At 44.1% G+C, this 19,043-nt stretch overlaps 1 protein-coding gene across 7 annotated transcripts in view; it reads right to left on the reverse strand.

Annotated features, from left to right (window-relative positions):
* The window catches only part of TBC1D22B (TBC1 domain family member 22B), an 83,399-nt gene that overhangs the window by 50,259 nt on the left and 14,097 nt on the right, over window positions 1-19,043 (reverse strand). For 6 of the 7 annotated variants that reach the window (XR_013383594.1, XR_013383595.1, XM_077904191.1 and 3 more), the window contains exons 2-7: window positions 18,746-18,802; window positions 7,428-7,735; window positions 5,195-5,374; window positions 4,597-4,667; window positions 3,074-3,202; window positions 1,558-1,623 (exon numbers count right to left, since the gene is read on the reverse strand). Coding sequence is in view for 5 of the 7 variants with exons in the window: in XM_077904191.1 (XP_077760317.1) it covers window positions 1,558-1,623; window positions 3,074-3,202; window positions 4,597-4,667; window positions 5,195-5,374; window positions 7,428-7,735; window positions 18,746-18,802 (811 nt within the window). In the remaining 2 variants the exon portion in view is untranslated. The remainder of the gene's footprint in view (window positions 1-1,557; window positions 1,624-3,073; window positions 3,203-4,596; window positions 4,668-5,194; window positions 5,375-7,427; window positions 7,736-18,745; window positions 18,803-19,043) is intronic. The other variant, XM_077904192.1, reaches the window with a different exon arrangement.

Genomic DNA, 19,043 nt, shown 5'->3' on the forward strand with positions numbered 1-19,043 from the left:
CATCTGAGAATCTCCGAGTTAAAGTGAGGAATAAGCAGGGCTGAGCTGTAGGAAGCAAGGGGAGACACAAAGGGATCCTCACTGGGTTTTTAGCTTCCTCTGAGCTGAATCCTAGAGGCAAAATCATGGTGTCACCCTCAAAATCTTCTTGATGCTATTGGTAAGTCATGAGGGACCCCACCAATAGAGATCTATATTTAAATAGAACTATGAATATAATCTATACTCAAATAGAAATTATCTTGAGCAATTATCACCATCCCTCTATTAAGAGGATAACTGAGAACAGAGGTCAGAGAGCACTCACACCCAGTGTCCTAGCTACTGTGAAGCTGCTAAGGAAATCCCTAATCTCAAGGAGGTTATAATTACTGCTTAGGTAAAAAAATAATAGTCCCACTGAGACCTTGCATGTGCTCCACTAACTTGGTTAGGTCTCATGGTATCATTACTAATTCAACTTCTGGGTATATACCCAAAAGGATTTAAACCAGGGACTCAAACAGGTATTTGCACACCTATGTTCATAGCAATGTTATTCACAAGACCCAAAAGGTGGAAGCAACCCAACTGTCCACAGACAAATGAAGGGATTAATGATATGGGTTATATACACACAAGGAATATTATCCAGTTTTAAAAAGAAGGAAATTCTGACACATGCTATGACATGGATGAACCTTTAAGATACTATGCTAAGTGAAACAAGCCAGTAACACAAGGATAAACATTATGTGATCCTTCTTATTTGAAGTACCCAAAATATGCAAATTCATAGACACCAAATAGAATGGTGGTTGCAGGGGAATGAAGACTTACTGTTTAATGGGTACAGAGTTTTAGTTTGGGAAGATGGAAAAAAGGCCTCAAGATGGGTGGTGGTGATGGCTATACAACAAGTGTGAATGTACTTAATAGCACTGAACTGTACACTTGAAAATGGTTAAAATGGGTACATCTGGGTGGCTCAGACAGTTAAGCATCTGCCTTCAGCTCAGGTCAAGATCTTGGGGTTCTGGGATCAAGGCCCGAATTGGACCTCACACTCATGAGTAGCCTGCTTCTCTACCTCCCTCTGCCTCTCCTCCTGTTAATACTCTCTCTCTCTCTCTCTCAAATAAATAAATAAAATCTTAAAAAAAAAAAAGAAAAGAAAAAAAAATGGTTAAAATAGTATCTTTCATGTTACATGCACTTACCACAATAAAAAAACAATCACCATCCCAGCTTGATAAAGTATAGCAAGCACAGGACAAGGAATTCTAAGGTGTGAGTTCTAGTCTTCATTCTGTTACCAGGTAGCTTTAAGATTCTGGGTAAGTCCCTTAACTTCTCAAAGTGCTACCTGGCCCACAGACTTGTCCAGAAGAGCAAATGAGAAAGCACAAGAACGTGCTCTGCAAAGACCACGGCTCCATATCTGAACATAAGGCACTACCATGATTAGCCATAAACCTGCACATGGCTGGAAGGAGGGCTGGGGCACCCGCATGCAGAACAGGTGCTGCAGGGCTTCCGGGGGGAAAAAGGGCTGAGAATGGGAAGCACTTCCCTCACCTCCTGTACAAGTGGTTGCTGGAACAACGGAATGAGAGGGTTTGTCCTTGGAATGTCAATGTGGATCTGCAACAGAGAAGTCAGGTCTAAACACACAAATGCCGGTTTGTTCTTCTGAGACGTTCTTTTCTTAAGAACTGGGAATCAAGGGAGTAAGAGTGAGAGCACATTGTATATTTAGAAAGAACTGACAGACACACTAAAAAGGTCTAGTAAAACCCACCTGTTCACCTGGAATACCTTTCCATGATGGCAGTTACTCACCAAAAGTGACGATACCACCCCAAATAAACCACTCACATTGGATAGGAATAGGCTTCACAACCTAAGAGAGGCAACTGTCTTTTCCTCTTGCTCTGGAGTCTGTTTCACTCTGGGTGGACACCTACTCAACAGGTATGATCACACTGTGTACCCCTCTTTCAGAATCATCAATAGCTGCTGGGAACTGAAAGAGCTCTGAGAGCTGCAGACATGTGCCAGGATGGGGAACCAGAGGGAGCTGGCCTTCTGTAACTGGCGCTGAAAGTTCTCACTTCTGTTACCAAAGAGGTCACTACAGTTGGTTTCAGCTGGAGGATTTCTCAGTGTCCAATCTAATGACCCCCAAGGACTGTGACGGCAGAGGCTACTTCAGTTCCTAAGGCTTACTGAGGACAGCTGCCAGCACCCAGTCTTTTCGTCCTCTCTCCCTTCTTCTTCCTTCCCTCCTTTTTTGGCTGGCTGTGGGGGCCATTCGGAGGATGACGGGACACTCCCTGCCAAGCCTACTGGTAACTACTGCTCCTGCAGACAGGTGGACAGATGTGGGTGCTGAGAAGGCACTGCAGCCGCCAGGACATCCTAATGCCACAGTCTGGAGGAACTGGACCACTCCTGGGTGAGCTCATCTTTCATTTTGTGCCCCAGGACCCTTACTACTTGTAGTCTGGGGATTAGTAGCATTGGCACCATCTGGGAGTTTGTTAGAAGTGAAGATCTTGCCCCAGACCCCCTAAATCAGAATCTGCATTTTATCACAATCCTTAGGTGGGATTTTTATCAAGATCCTAGCTAATTTGTATGCATGTTAAGGTTTGAGAAGCATTGCCAGTGATTAGTGCCAAAAACAAACAAACAATTTAAAATGGCTAAAATCAGGGATCCCTGGGTGGCGCAGCGGTTTGGCGCCTGCCTTTGGCCCAGGGCGCGATCCTGGAGACCCGGGATCGAATCCCACATCAGGCTCCCTGTGCATGGAGCCTGCTTCTCCCTCTGCCTGTGTCTCTGCCTCTCTCTCTCTCTCTCTGTGACTATCATAAATAAATAAATAAATAAATAAAATTAAAAAAAATAAATAAATAAAATGGCTAAAATCAGAGCTACTAATTAGAAAGAGAGGAAGCAGTTCTGAGTGTAAATTTAATCCTAAACCGCACACTAGAGCCTGAAGACTTGTAAATCCCGCACCATGACAGTCCTCCCAGGAGACATACCTAAAAATTATGATTAGTAACCAAAAAGATGATGACTGTACCTGTCGGTAGGTATCCTGGTGATGTTCCTCATTTCGAGAGTCATAATACTGCTCAATGAAGCCAAAATATTCCTCTCGCTTCCGCTGCAGGGTCAACTTCCTCCTCTCGGTGTTTGCTGGGAGATAGCCCTACAGACAGGACTGCTGGTCAGATGGGGACACACGTTGGTTGGATGAATCCTTAATATGTATTTTAGCCTAAGCAGTGGCTTAGAAACTGTCAATGGAATGGAAGGACAACTGCCAAGAGGACAAGAGTAATCCCTTTTTGGGTCTGGCCACCCAGTGTTTGCCCTCTCCTTCTTCAATGAGACCCACATGTGGGCAGATGAAGCAAGGCCAGCTTTCCCAGGGTTATTTACACCCATGGCCCTGCACTGCGTTTGGACCGTGTTCTGCTGGGGAGCACTCCAGAGCTCCCAGAGTTGGCCCGGCAGAGCAATGAATGTAGGTCAATGGGAGGGAACTGGAGCTGAGTCAGGGCCTCTGAGGGCTGCATGTGTGCAAGGCAATATGTCCAAGAATCCCAGCAATACAGCCACCTCTATGACACATCTCAGTGGTGTGCCGTGTAAGTCTGTGCCAGTCACATATTCTTTTCCACGGTAACCGTCAGAATTACCAGCTTAGAAAGCGGAATGGAATCTGTGACATAGCAGCTATGATGTGCAGACACAGAACTCCCGGCAGCGGCTTCCTGGCTAGTCAAAGCTCCGGGCCAACTTTCCTTCTTAGCCCTGGTCTAGAGCCCACTCTCCATTCTTGCATCTCTTGTTCCCCTTCCGTTCTCACCAAATCTACTCTCGGTAGCATTTACAGTTATTAGAAGTGGCACAGCCAGTGATAACATGGTTGCAGAACTGGGAGTGGGGGACATTCAGGAGAGAGGCCCTTCCTTTCACAGACATTTAGGTAGTACATTCCACAGCCAGCGCCTGGAGAGCAGGGACTGTGCTTTATTCGTGTTTATGTATCCGTGCAGCACCTGGCACCATGCCTGGCAAACAGCAGGCCCATAATCATTCCTTACTGGATGAATGAATGAATGTGACAGGCTCAGGAAATACTACTGTCCCTATACCAGTGGCTGGCACAGTGCTCTGTCCCTGAAAGGTGGTCTGGTGCAGGCTTCTGAGGGAGGCCCATTTCTCAGCCCTGCACGGCTACAGAGTGGCTTTCCACCATTCTGGTTATTCCTCCTGAAAAAGGACAGAAGTCCAGGGAACGTGGAAACTTCCCCAAATAAGTGCTGGGATCCCCAGCTCACTGTACTCCTTCTCCTTGGTGCTGAGAACATGAAATTGTGACTATAGGGAAAAGCAGTGCTCTTCTATATATGTGTGAATACACTTGCAAGAATGTGTCTCTTCATGCACGGAAATAGATGACAGCCCCACAGATCTGCTGTACGCAGTGGGACTGGAGAAATCTATGCAGTTAAGATGAATGTGCCCAGACTAACCTCATCAGGTAGGAAGGGCTGTGTGAGGCTCACGCTTCTCTACACAGTGGGTAGAACTCACCGACAGGAGTCTCCAGGTTACAGGTCGAACCTCCCTGGGAACCCCTGGCCAGCTACACTTCCTCAGTTCATCTGCAAATAGATAACAACCTCGTTGGATTAGCTCTTCCCAACAAATGCCCTAAAACAAACTTCACTGGGCACTGCCTGATTCCTCGTGCTGTTCAAGAAAGACCACCACCAGCAGCTACTGACAAGCACAGGGAAAAAGTCCCAAACAGCAGCCCTGAGCAGCTAAGTGGCCAAGACATGGCTCCACAGGGGTGATGCAGTCAGCTCAGAGATCAGACTTAGAAGGGAAAAGGAAGACCAGTTGGGCATGGATTTCATTTGGAATCACCTTGAGGTAGAGATGACAAAAGCCAGAAGAGTTGCACTATGGTCTACAGGCCACAGAATCCAGTCCCATCTAACTTGGTCCCTATTTTCTAGTAATGTACTTCTGACTTAATACCTGCATGTCACTGCAATGGGCACCAGATCAGGAGATGCTGGAAAAGTAAAAGAAGGAAGAATAAAGAGCAATAGCTTCCAGGTCTCTCTCTGAGAATTCCAGTCACCAAGAGGTCCTACCTTGTTCGGGGCTCATGGGGACTCACCTAAGTCAGTGTTGTGGCTGGAGAGAAGCTGACGGAACTTTTCTAGGCGGGTTTTCTCCCGGACAGTCATTGGGGGCGCTCCAGAAGCATTCTGGTCTGAGATGCGGGCAACCAGGGGGATGATGGGTCGGAGAGGGAGTGACTGCTGTTTGTGGAGTGGGTTCCTCAGGCATGTATCACCTGCAATAGTGAAAAAGAGTACAGGCAGCGTGTAGAGCACAGACTCAGAGGAGCCCTACGCTGGCTGTTTAGTACTGGCCTCTCTGCCTGAACAGCATCTGTGCCGCTGGCGGGCTGCCCAAAGGTGCCCGCTGAGGGGCAGCCCGGGGACGCAAAGCCAGCTGCGCTCCACACATCTACCCAGAGGAAGGGCTGCATTTTTATCACATCCTACGAAGCTACCTTACATGCTAACAGAGACTCGATGCCGTAGCAACTTTGAGAGCTTTTTTGGCAACTCCGGATTGCCAAAAAAAATCAAGTCTTTTCTTTCTACCCCAACTTAGAATGTTCTCTCATGCCTAATATTGAGTGTGGGAGCAGCAGAGTCGAAGGCAGTGTTTGCCTTCTCTTTCATCACAGAGCACATAGGAAATGATGACACAGGAAAGCACGTGTAATAAAAACAGGTGGCTGCTTGCCTGAAAGCCCAGGCCCCAAGCAGCTGTCCCAAAGACTGAGAGAGTCAAAAGCCATGGCAAATTCTAACCTGTTCTTGGCCCATCCATGTGCCCTGCACACCAGATGAGAAGTAATGACCCAAGACAATTCTGTTTTGGGAGGCTAAAGTTCCTCTGTGCTCCCACATTTCCCACCAAGATGAACCAGCTTTTAATTCTGTAAGGGTAGGACTGAAATAACAGGAACACAGACTCAAGCAGAACCAGATGTCTGGTTCTAGACATTTCTAACCTAGATAGTAGGCAGGAGAGATGAGTGGTGCAGCACTGACCTTATTGAGTTCTTACTGTGTATGAGACACCATGCTGGTCATATTTACATAGGATCTCTCATTTGATTCTTACAACATATAGTAGTGATTTAGTGCTCCTCTATGGATAAAGAAACTATAGCTCAGAGAGGTTAACAGTGATTGACTAGTGAGACCTGAGAAGCCATCTTGCATCTGTCTGCCTCCAAAACCCTTATTTGTTTTACCACCCCAAAGAAAACTTAGTTTTAAATTCTGACTGTCCTTCCATGACTGTTTCATATCCTTCAACTGTCTGGTCCTTAAGAAGGAGTCCCCACAAGAATTAAATGATGAACACGCCACAGCCCCCACAACTAGAAGGTTTACAGAAATGACTGCCACAGGGAACTTGGCTAGGGGGAGGCCCAGTGTCACATGGGGCCTAGAACATGTGCACTGCACACCACACAGCTGAGAGCATGTGCCCCTCTGATAACACAGATTAACAGATGATGCTCACAGAAAGGAGCCTCACAGAGGGAATGCTCTGGACCGTCCTGGCTGCACACGAGCAGCACCTCCATTAGGGACTGTGGTGGGGGCCATCCTCACACTTGGCCCCTTGGAGGCCCTCTGTCACAGCACACAGACACTTCCAAGAGCCTATAGCCATGGTCACTGGGTCGGTCAACACCCAACACCCATGTGGGCATGGCTCCCAAGGCTCAGCCTGGGTCCCAAGTCAGTGATGGAAAGTGGCTGTGGAATAATTTTAAAGGCCTTATGGCCTGATTTCATGACGACGTGTTTATTCTGAAACTGTGGACGTGGTTCCCTTAGAACCCAAGTCAGGGCACACTCCAGGGCTCTGACGTTCCTCTACTTCCTCTTCACCCTTTACCAATCAGCTGTTCTAACTTTCACTGGAAAGATGACACTTCCTTCTCCAGCTCAGAATTACTGGCTTCCATAAAACCCCTTAGGGCAACATTATATACAGCAATGGATGTTCAAAAGAGCACATTGACAGCCCCCAAACATCTACTAAAACCACCATCACCCTAACCAGAAGCAATAGAAGGGATGTCTCTTCCCACCCCACCCCAACCCGATGGGCACGGAGCTGTGACACAGAGCCATCAAAGTGGGAGGAGCAAATACAGCCTATGACCCATTAGGTCACTGATGTAACATCAGGCTTGAGCTTGCACATTTATCACAAAATGAAAGATCTGAGTGGTGCCCTAAAGAAAAACTGTTTATTTAAAAGGCACTCTGCTGAAAAGGCTGAGGCTATGGAGGGGAGCAAGACGGACTTACTGGAATTTCTGGACAGCTGAGCATCACTGCTGGACTTTATGACCTTGTAGCTGGCAGGAACATCAGATGTTGTTGACTGGGAGCGTTCTGGTTTCACCCTCAGCTTGCTGTGGTTTTCTAGGACTTGGGCTGCAGTTGCCAGAGCAACTTTTGAGTTTAGAGTTTGGAAAGAAGGGGAGGAAAAGTCCTCTTCCTCATCATCACCAATGTCCCAAGCATCACTGGTATTCCGGGCAAACTCATGGAAACTGGAGGCCTTCTTATTCTTCAAAGGAACTGCGTTGACTTTGGACCGTTCTTTGATGAAGCTTTAAGAAAGGAGACCTCGTTACCAAGGAATGATCTGCCCCATCTGACCACCTTCACTAGCTTAATTGTAACAGTATGACAAACTACCCTAATACACAGTCTTTACCTTTTTCAAACAAAAAACCCCACTTGTATCCATTCCTCATCTAGATGCATCTGGACCAGCACCATGCTGCAGAGACAGTTGTAGCCAAGACAGCAATGCTCACCAAATACCCTATATGCTCCTCTACAGTTCCCAGCCCCCCACAATTAGTTGAGGTCAGATGACTAGTCCAGCCAATGGGCAGAGGAGAGAAGTCAGGTAATCACTCCCAAGCCAAAGCAGGTAAGAACAGGTATGAGTTCTCTCTATAAGCTTTCTTCTACCCTGATAACTGGCACCTCCTTCAGCTGGGAAACAGAGTAGCTGCGTGGAGCCGGGCCTGCCCCCTACCTCCTCTCAACTCCACTCTGAACACTAGCGTGAGCAAGGAATAAACCTTTGTTTTGTCAATCCACTGAGACTCCAGAGTTAACCTCTTATGACAACAGAACCTAAACTATTCCTTAGAGTAGAACATAAACCACAGGCAGAACCAGAGAGAATTTTAGGTAGTCTGTATGCAGCATTAAACATTGAGTTCCAGAATGAATGTGTTGTTCCTTCTTCGTTCAGCTAAAGTCCTTCTGCTAGCCTAGAGGAGACAGTCTCAGTTCGGTGCTGCTCAGTCTTTAAGACTATTTTTTAACAAAGAGAGACTAGACTCAGGATCAACACATTTGCAAGCAACATCAGCTGGCTTAGAATTTTATTAATAAGATTATTCTGTTTTTCACTGTGTTTACTTTTAAGGTTACTTTCTATTTTTGGCAAATGATAATCGGCTTTTCTACTTCTAATTTATAGAAGTGATAAGGTTTACTTTAAAATATAAATCTGGGGATCCCTGGGTGGCGCAGCAGTTTAGCGCCTGCCTTTGGCCCAGGGCGCGATCCTGGAGACCCGGGATCGAATCCCACGTCGGGCTCCCGGTGCATGGAGCCTGCTTCTCCCTCTGCCTATGTCTCTGCCTCTCTCTCTCTCTCTGTGTGACTATCATAAAGAAATAAAAATTAAAAATAAATAAATAAATAAAAAATAAAATATAAATCTGGGGGCAGCCCCGGTGGCTCAGCGGTTTAGCACCACCTTCAGCCCAGGGCATGGTCCTGGAGACCCGGGATCAAGTCCCACGTCCGGCTCCTGCGAGGAGCCTGCGTCTCCCTCTGCCTGTGTCTCTGCCTCTCTCTCTCTCCTTCTCTCTCTCTCTGTGTCTCTATGAATAGATAAATAAAATCTTTTAAAAAATAATAAAATAAAATATAAATCTGGGGCACCTTGCTGGCTCAGTCAGTAGAGTGTGTGACTCTTGATCTCAGGATTGTGAGTTCAAGCCCCATGTTAGGTATAGCAATTATTTAAAAATAAAATCCTTAAAGAAATAAAAATATAAATCTAATTGAGTTTTTAAGAAAGTTTATTTGGGGGCACCTGGGTGGCTCAGTGGTTGAGCACCTGCCTTTGGCTAAGGTCGTGATCCTGGGGTCCTAGGATCAAGTCCCACCATTGGGCTCCCCACAGAGAGCCTGCTTCTCTCTCTGTCTCTGCCTCTCTCTGTACCTCTCATGAAAAAATAAGTAAAATCTTTAAAAAAATAAAGCATTTGGTAAAATAATAGTACAGACTTTGGCAACAAAACAAAACAACCTATAAAGACGGTACATGACTAAAGCTTGGGAAATACCAGATTAAAACACTGAGTAGGGATCCCTGGGTGGCGCAGCGGTTTGGCGCCTGCCTTTGGCCCAGGGCGCGATCCTGGAGACCAGGGATCGAATCCCACGTCGGGCTCCCGGTGCATGGAGCCTGCTTCTCCCTCTGCCTATGTTTCTGCCTCTCTTTCTCTCTCTGTGACTATCATAAACAAATAAAACTTTAAAAAAAAAAAAAACACTGAGTAAAAAAACAAAAAACAAAAAACAAGCAAACAAACAAAAAAAACACTGAGTAAAGAGAGCCTAGTTCTTTTTTAAAAAAAAAAAAGATTAAAAAAAAAAGATTTATTTTTATTTATTTATGATAGACATAGAGAGAGAAAGAGAGAGACAGAGAGGGGCAGAGACACAGGCAGAGATAGAAGCAGGCTCCATGCAGGGAGCCCGATGTGGGACTCGATCCCGGGACTCCAGGATCGCGCCCTGGGCCAAAGGCAGGCGCGAAACCGCTGAGCCACCCAGGGATCCCCAAGAGAGCCTAGTTCTAAGAGTCATGTAGACCATTCCTACTTTCCTGACCTTTTCCTCTTTATGTCTCCTCATCAATGTCTGCGGCTCTTATTCTGGATCCAGGGGACTATGTGGTTGGGACATTTCTTCTTCTTTTAAAAGATGTATTTATTTTAGAGAAAGAAAGAAAGCATGCATGTGCACATGTGGGAGGGGCAGAGGGAGAGAGAATCTTAAGCAGATTCCACGCTAACCCAGAGCCCGACTCGGGGCTCCATTTCACAGCCCTGATATCAGGACCTAAAAGCAAGAGCTGGATGCTGGTTGGGACATTTCTAACTCAGTCTCGTCTCGAACCTCAAACCTTATATAAATTTACACACCTGGGGACTGGAATGCACTGGAGTAAAGACAACTTTAAATGCCCGTTTCCTCCAGCAACGTCCAATGACTCTAGAGGAGAAACAAGGCTCTGCCAGAAGAGCAGAAGTTCCCCCATTTCTAGGAGCTGTTTCTTCCTCTTGGGCAGAGGTAAGAGATAAGGTAATCATTCTCATTTCCCAAGAGGAGTCCAATGCTGATTCCAAAAGATAATTGTTATTAACATTGATGAAGACAGTCTGATAATTCATTCACCAGAATGTCCCTACTATTAGCATCAGAAAAGGAGTAAGATTTTACTGAGACATTACTTTCAAACACTGGTCTCATGGAGAGTAAAGGAAGAAAAGATATCACACAAAACACAGGAGAGGAAACTAGATTTCAAGATGTAGCAATTCAAATGTGATGGAAACAAAATACCATGTTCCACCAGCTAAGTTGACAAAGATCTAAAGAGTGTTCTCTTCAGTGCTAACCAGGGTGCACTGGGGCCGTCTAACACTGCAGGTGAGGGTGTGTACTGTACAGCCTTCTGGAAAACAAGGTGGCAACATACATACCATATAAAACTGTTCATTGGGATGCCTGGGTGGCTCAGTGGTTGAGCGTCTGCCTTTGGCCCAGGGTGTGATCCCTGGGTCCTGGGATCGAGTCCCACATTGGGCTCCCCTGCATGAAGCCTGCTTCTCCTCCCTTTGCCTAGGTCTCTGACTCTCTGTCTCTCATAGATAGATAGATAGATAGATAGATAGATAGATAGATAACTGTTCATAATCTCTGACCCTAACAAAATAACCAGAGGGTCAAAGAGGATCTAAGGCAGTTTATCATGGGGTTTCTTATTTTTGTTAAAAACTGAAAACAACATAAACATCCAGAAATTGGAAATGATGAAATAAATTACAGTTCAGCCATCACACAAAATGCTATAATGCCACTGAAAAGCACATTTTACAGGCTACTTAATATCACTAGAAAATGATCTCAATAAAGTGAGAACTGGAACCAAAAGATATATTTTTATAATCTTGGTATTAAAAAAAAGTTTATGCATAGAAAAGATCAGAAAGAAAATACATCAAAATGTTAACAGTGCTTATCACTAGGCTATGGAATTATAGGTAGTATTTGATTTCATTTTTTTATTTCATTTTTATAGGTCTCTGAATTATTCGTGTTTTCTACAGTGAGCATATTATTTTTATTAATCAGAGGATAAGGTTGTTGGCTTTCAGCAGTCCCCAAAGTAAGATTACTTCTAAACTTACTGAACGAACAATCAGAAATGAACAAGAGCTCAAATTAAAGAAAATAAAACTGGGGCATGTTAAATTTTAACAATAAAACTGTGAATATCTGCTATCAAAAATCTATTAATGAGCCAGAAAAGGCAAATTACTCCTCTGTGGACCTGGTGAGGCTGCATGTTCTGGATGCCCACTATGCTCACTGCTCCTTTGCTGAGGGGGGTGTAGGACCCACTGCCTGCAGTACATACCTCAGAAGGCCCATTGTCAAGAACAAGTAGGCAGATGTATTAGAATAATGTCGCCAATAAAATTTTGCATAAGGGTCCATGGTCACAGTTATTGTTGTTTTCCTTTTTGGAAGCTATGTGACCTCAAACTTGCATATGATGAACTCAACACAGTGATATGAAGTGCTTTGGGTTAACGAAGGTTAACTACTGTTTTTTCTGGTTGATGTTTCCTAAATACTCTTTCTTTTTAAATTTTACTTATTTTTTTAGAGAGAGAGAGCATGCACATGTGCCTGGGCGGGGCGGGGGGTAGGGGTAGGTTGGGGGAGAGGCAGAGAGAAGCTCAAGCAGACTCCCTTCTGAGTACAGAGCCAGCCACAGGGCTCGATCCCACAACCCTGAGATCATGACCTGAAATCAAGAGTCCAACGCTTAACCGACTGAACCACCCAGGTGCCCCCCCCTCCTTTTTAAGTAGGCTCCATGACCAATGTAGGGCTTGAATTCATGACCCTGAGATCAAGAGTCACATGCTCTACTTACTGACTGAGCCAGCCAGGAGCCCGTCCTAAATACTCTCTCGATATTTTGAGGATTTTTTTTTCTTTTAAAGATTTTAGTTATTTATTCATGAGAGACACACAGAGAGAGGCAGAGACACAGGCAGAGGGAGAAGCAGGCTCCCTGCCGGGAGCCCGATGTGAGACTCGATCCCAGAACTCCAGGATCACTTCCTGAGCCGAAGGCAGACGCTCAACCACTGAGTCACCCAGGCGTCCCTATTTTGAGGATTTTTAAAATAAGTCATTAAGTTAAGAAGCTGAGTTTTAACTCTGGTGAAAGAATTGGTTGAATGGATGGTGAATTAACATCGGATGAAGCACATGCATGCCCAGGACTGGACTAAAACACTATACCAAGAGATGGGCTATGCTGAGAGTCCAGCCCCCCCCCCTTTTTTTAAGATTTTATTTATTTATTCATGAGAAATACAAACAGAGAGGAGAGAGAGGGAGGAGAGATAGAGAGAGGCAGAGACACAGGCAGAGGGAGAAACAGGCTCCATGCGGGAGCCTGACATGGGACTTGATCCTGGGTCTCCAGGATCACACCCTGGGCTGAAGGCAGCACTAAACCGCTGAGCCACCAAGGCTGCCCAAGAGTCCAGCTCTAATAGACACTGAGCTTTCTATACAAATGAAAAAAGTGAATCATCTGGGTATATAAGGGCTTGTACATAAGGGCTTGTTATATTTTTCTTTATATCTTTTTATGCATTTCAAGTATTTCATTATATTTTTTGAAGCAGATGAAGATTCAGTATAAGTCAATACTTAAGATTAAGAATTGGAATTTCCTCAGATAAAGACTTTTGCAAATAGAAATTGGAAGGACATATTCCAACACACTAAAAAGCAAAGAAGGGAGGAAAAGCTGTCATTCCCTGTGGACAGAAAAACAGGAGATCCAAAGCAGACCATTTTGAGGCTGCTAGAAATCATTTTAAGAATACCTATTCCATAAAACCCCAAACTCAATCAACCAGTTAAAAAACTCAGCTCTGGGGCAGCCTGAGTGGCTCAGCAGTTTAGCGGCGCCTTCAGCCCAGGGCGTGATCCTGGAGACTGGGATCGAGTCCCGCGTCAGGCTCCCTGCATGGAGCCTGCTTCTCCCTCTGCCTGTGTCTCTATGCCTCTCTCTCTCTCTCTCTCTCTCTAGGTCTCTCATGAATAAATAAATAAAATCTTAAAAAAAAAAAAACCACACAGCTCTGTCCTCAGGAAAGAGGCCTTCATGAAGAAAGGGATTGGTACCACCTAGAGGGATAGGATTCTGAGGACAGAAAATTGGTGAGAACCACTCACAGAACAAAAGAGGCATGTCAGAGTGAAAAGGTACTTGTGGGTTGCCACCGAGAAAAAGCAGAAAATCTACAGACCAGCAATAATGCTGGGAAAGTTTAAAGCTGAAGCATTTCCATGTTTATTAATCCTATCCACTCCAGAAGGGATAATAGACATTTATACATACATGTGTAAGTTAACATGTATTGGTTACTTATAGGGTGCCAGGTTCTGTGCTGATATATACACCCATTTCTGATTAATGCTCATTCATAAGGCTATGAGATAGTATTATAACAATTATTATTATTTCCATTTGCAGATAAGGAAACTGAGGATTACTGAGGTTATGAGCAGGTAGCAAAGTCTGGGCTCAAATCTAAGTCTACCTGATCTGAGAGCCTACATACACTCTTTTTAACTAATCTACCTAGCAAAAGAGGTCTAATAAGATCTATGGCTTTGGAGGAGGAGTTGCTAAGCAAACTGAGCACATAACACCACAGCTTTAATTTCCCCAAGTGTGCATAGCTGAGAGCCCCAACGCTTTCACCTTGTAGCAATCATTTCCTGTCTATGCAGAACAGGAGTGTATGTCGGTGGCCAGAATGGGAAGAAGCCACATCCAGGAATATGGTCCTTGGAAGAAAAGTCTCTCTCTTCCCTTTTGACATCAGAAGTCATCATAAAAAAACCAATCCAGGTAATCCTAGCTGGGGGTTCTCTGGTTTATAGGCTGCCTCATTTTAACATGGTCCCAACTAATTTATAACCAATCTAAGGAACCCTAACACAGTGTGGCTTCAAGTTTACCCAAGATTGTTTAGACAGATCTATATCAAACTTACAGCCCAGCTGGCTTCTCACAGATACCTTCATCATGCCTCCTTACAACTGAATGCCAAATTATTGTTTAAAAAGCACTTTTGAGGGCACCTGGCTGACTCAGTCAGTGGAGCATCTGACTCTTGATCTCAGGGTTGTAAGCTCAAGTGCCATGTTGGGTGTAGACATTACACAAAAATAAAATCTAAAAAAAAATTAAAAATTAAAAGCACTTTCACAGAGACCTCATTTAATCATAGCAACAGGGCAGCCCTGGTGGCTCAGCAGTTTAGCGCCTGCCTTTGGCACGGGGTGTGATCCTGGAGGCCCTGAATTGAGTCCCATGTCGGGCTCCCTGCGCATGGGGCCTGCTTCTCCCTCTGCCTGTGTCTCTCCCTCTCTCTCTTTCTCTCTGTGTCTCTCATGAATAAATAAATAAAATTAAAATAAAATCATCACAACTCTGACATGAGTCTTATTATTTCTATTTTATGGATGAGGAAACTAAGGCTCAGAGAGGTCAAGTAATTTGCCCAAGATCATAGAACTAGAAAGTGAAAAAAGAGAGATTCAAGTAGTGCACATGACCCTAAAACTCACAAAAACGTAATAAATGGCATATCTGAGAGAAACTTAGTTGTTTGGTGAATGGTAACTTGTTAAATGGGAACACAAACCCCAAAGGATATATTGAATAAGAGCAGCTCTGGGTTCTACTGGTTAGGAAACAATGGTTCAACCACTCTGTAATTTGATGGATACTACACCATTTTACTGATAGGGCTGCTCACTTAACAGAAACAGCACATGCATATATTTAGAAAAATAATATCTGACACTGGTAAGGGGTGTGAAGCAAGTGAGGGTTTTCAGTAATGTTAAAATAAACCCAGTCATCTTGATAACTAGTGTGGCTTCCTGTGAATTAGCTTTGTAACTGGAAACTAGGACCTATCATACTCTGGTATCAATTCAGAAAACAAAATTTAAAAGCTTGTCATACCATCGAGTGACCAATGAGGCCACTCTGCAGTAGGACTAGTTTTATCTAAGCTGTAAATATTATTACAGGCAATATTATCACTAATGGTAATAATTTGGCAAATTGAAGTTGCTATATACAGAGAGGGAACGGTGTACTCTGCTCATGCAGTTTAGATGATTAAAGACCCTGTGTAAAGGCTTCTGCTGTGATGGGGATTAACCATACAGTAATTTTTTTTTTTTAACCATACAGTAATTAATGGCAGTTTGAAGGGGAACGGTAATCATGTAGCGGAGAAAGTAATAAAAATGTCCCAACAAAGGTACTAAAATAAGGGTAATAAATGTTTTATAGTAACAATCTGGAATTGTAAAATGGTCCGGTGCAGACCCGAGATGTTGTCTCATGTTGCAGAGTACTAATAACAGACCGCCATGTGCATGGCAAGGGGAAGCAATTTATTCAGTGACAATTATATTCCTCCCAAATCGCAGAGCTAAGTGATTACTTCTACTGAGAGTATGATCGCAACTCTGCTGAATGGTCAGTGAAAATACTTGTGTTTTTATGTAACTAATAAGTAGGAAAACAAAAGTGTTGAAAATGTGTCTTGGCAGCTTGGAATACGGCAATATTTCTCAAGACCTGTCCTCAAACACAATCAGGGAAAACTCACTCAGTAACTGATACAGACAAGGTATGGTGACTCTGACACAAACATAAAAAGGACAGTACACTCTGCTGCCTTATGTATGAGCGGATGGACTGATTTCTAGGTTAGCCATGTATTTATCAAAGGCCATTATAAAATATGTCAGAATGGATCTACCACCAATCAACAAATCCTTGCTGTGAACAGGACTGGCTACAAGGCACAGAAGACTCCACTATGATGCTTAAATTAAAAAGACCATGATGTCAAGGCACCGGGCAGGGGTTTCTTCTGCAGGTCTCTTGGCTATCCCCTCTAGTTACAAGGTAGCTGCTACAGCTTCCAGCATCTCATTTCCACATTACCACATTCAAAAGCAGGAAACTTGGGAGGAGACACAAAGAGGCTCTCTTCACAAAATGATCTCTCTGGTGGAACAAGAAAATCTTTCCAAGTACCCTCCTTCAGAAGACTTTCTTTTGCATCTCACTGGCCAGACTCAATGCGATAAGCCCACAGTAGGCCACTGGGATGACCAAGAAGTTTTTAAAAGGCTGAAACTAATATGGATGCCTGCTCTAAGTACATTTCACCTGCTCAGTAGCTAAATAAAATTATGGCTCTTGGGCAAGAGGAAGCAGGCGGCAGGAAAGAATGTTGAGTAGTGCCTGCTCCCCTGGCCAACTGACCAGATAGTCTATCACTGGTAAAATGAGAAAACAGGATTCATTCTATTTAATGGAAATGTCAAAGAGAACGTATTCCTCCGCTAAGAAGAGCAAGGTACAAGCTAAGAAGCACTGAAGTAAAGCCCATGATTTCACTCCTTCATTCCATAAATGTTTACTTAATGCCTACTGGTTGTCACATGCTGTTCTAGGTGCTAAGCGCATAGTGGTGAATAAAACAAAGTCCCTGCCCTCAAAGAACTTATACTCTAGTGGTTTCTGATTTAAAAACTGCATTACAGGGCAGCCCGGGTGGCTCAGTGGTTTAGCGCTGCCTTCGGCCCAGGACGTGGTCCTGGAGACCCAGGATCAAGTCCCACGTCGGGCTTCCTGCATGGAGCCTGCTGCTCCCTCTGCCTGTGTCTCTGCCTCTCTCACTGTCTCTCATGAATAAATAAATAAAATTAAAAAATAAAAATAAAAGAATAAAAACTGCATTACAGAAAAGAACAGCAGTCACGCTTCCATAGTAATTCAGAAGACTGTACCTTGCCACATACTGGCCAAATTGCAAAACAATGAGTAGAGGGGTGCCTGGCCAAATTGCAAAACAATGAGCCTGGGTGGCTCAGTCGGTTAAGTATCTGCCTCCAGCTCAGGTCATGATTCCAGGGTCCTGGGATTGAGCCCCACATTGGGCTCCCTGCTCAGCCTCTCCCTCGGCCTCTCCCCACCCAGTCGTGTTCTCTCTCTCTCTCTCAAATAAATAAATAAAATCTTAAAAAAAAAAAATGAGTTGATAGAATTACAGAAAGTTCACCACAAAATCAGTTAACTGGGCAGCCCGGGTGGCTCAGCAGTTTGGTGCCACCTTCAGTCCAGGGTGTGATCCTGGGGACCTGGGATCGGGTCCCACATCAGGCTTCCTGCATGGAGCCTGCTTCTCCCTCTGCCTATGTCTCTGCCTCTCTCTCTCTCTGTCTCTCATAAATAAATAAATAAATAAAATCTTTAAAAAAAAATCCGCTAACTTATTTTCAAATATTAAAATACTGATAATGTACATCTGACAGAGCATTTCTGTAGGTATTCAAAATACTTTAATATACATTATCTTTACTCCTCCTTGACTGTGAAGGGAGAAGGGGTAGAAATTATTATGCAGGTCCCAGAAGGATGAGAACCTAAGTCTTTACCTCTCAAATCATTCAGCTTTCACTACAAACTACAGCTTTCTTAGAAATAAGTCTCTAAAATTAGCATGTCCAGAGGTAGAGGCCAAAGTTCTTAGAAAATCTGAAAAGACAACCCATCTCCTCATTTAAGTCATTGTGGCTGAATGATGGCCCATGAGAGAAAGGAGTGGTAAAGTGATAATTAGGGGTATGAAGATACACCCACCCATCTTAGATTTACCAAGGTTTCTATTGTATTTGAAAATAATTTATTAGAATTTTAACCTCCAAGGAGCTTTTTTAACTCTACTGTATGGCTGGGTTTCTTTCAGGGTGTCAGAGAAAAAGAGGACCTGAAGAATGCCAGCCCTACAATTATATTCTGTTTGCCTTAGTTCTCATAACATAAGTGAGGAAAAGGTGGCAGACCTCTATATATATTCAGAAGCAATGAACCCCAGAAACCAGAAGAAAGTCATCAATCATCCAATCTGGGGACCATATTTAATCAACACCAAACCCTGCATATACCAGCTTCCAATGTAGGAAAACAAAATCTGATGTGAGTTAACTTCCCACTTAGTAACAGACTCTCTAGAGGTAGGAAGATTGCTTATCTTCTGATCAAAAACAGAGCAAGGGACAAGGTAGAAAAGATCAAAGAGGAAACTGTCATTTCAACAAAGTAGGGAAAAGTTTAGAAATTTTAGAAGAGGTACATGCATGAATTGAAAAATATCGTGACTTACTTTTTGGTGAGCCGAGGGTCCAGAGGAGGGTGTTGTGCTCCATACACAGGCTGGATGCTGAAAGCAAGAAAAAAGAAAGAAGCAAGCTATCAGGAGTGATAAACATGTTGAGTAAGTACCATCTGCATCATAAAATTGGAAGGGACTTTGAGAAACAGGTTACCTCCAAGAACAACTACATCCAAGCCAAAGGACAGCAACTTGCTCTTTAAAAATAAAAAAGTCTCAGGCAGCCCGGGTGGCTCAACGCCACCTTCAGCCCAGGGCCTGATCCTGGAGACCCCGGATTGAGTCCCAT

This window comes from Canis aureus, chromosome 7, assembly GCF_053574225.1.
Source record: "Canis aureus isolate CA01 chromosome 7, VMU_Caureus_v.1.0, whole genome shotgun sequence".
Taxonomy (NCBI): Eukaryota; Metazoa; Chordata; class Mammalia; order Carnivora; family Canidae; genus Canis; species Canis aureus.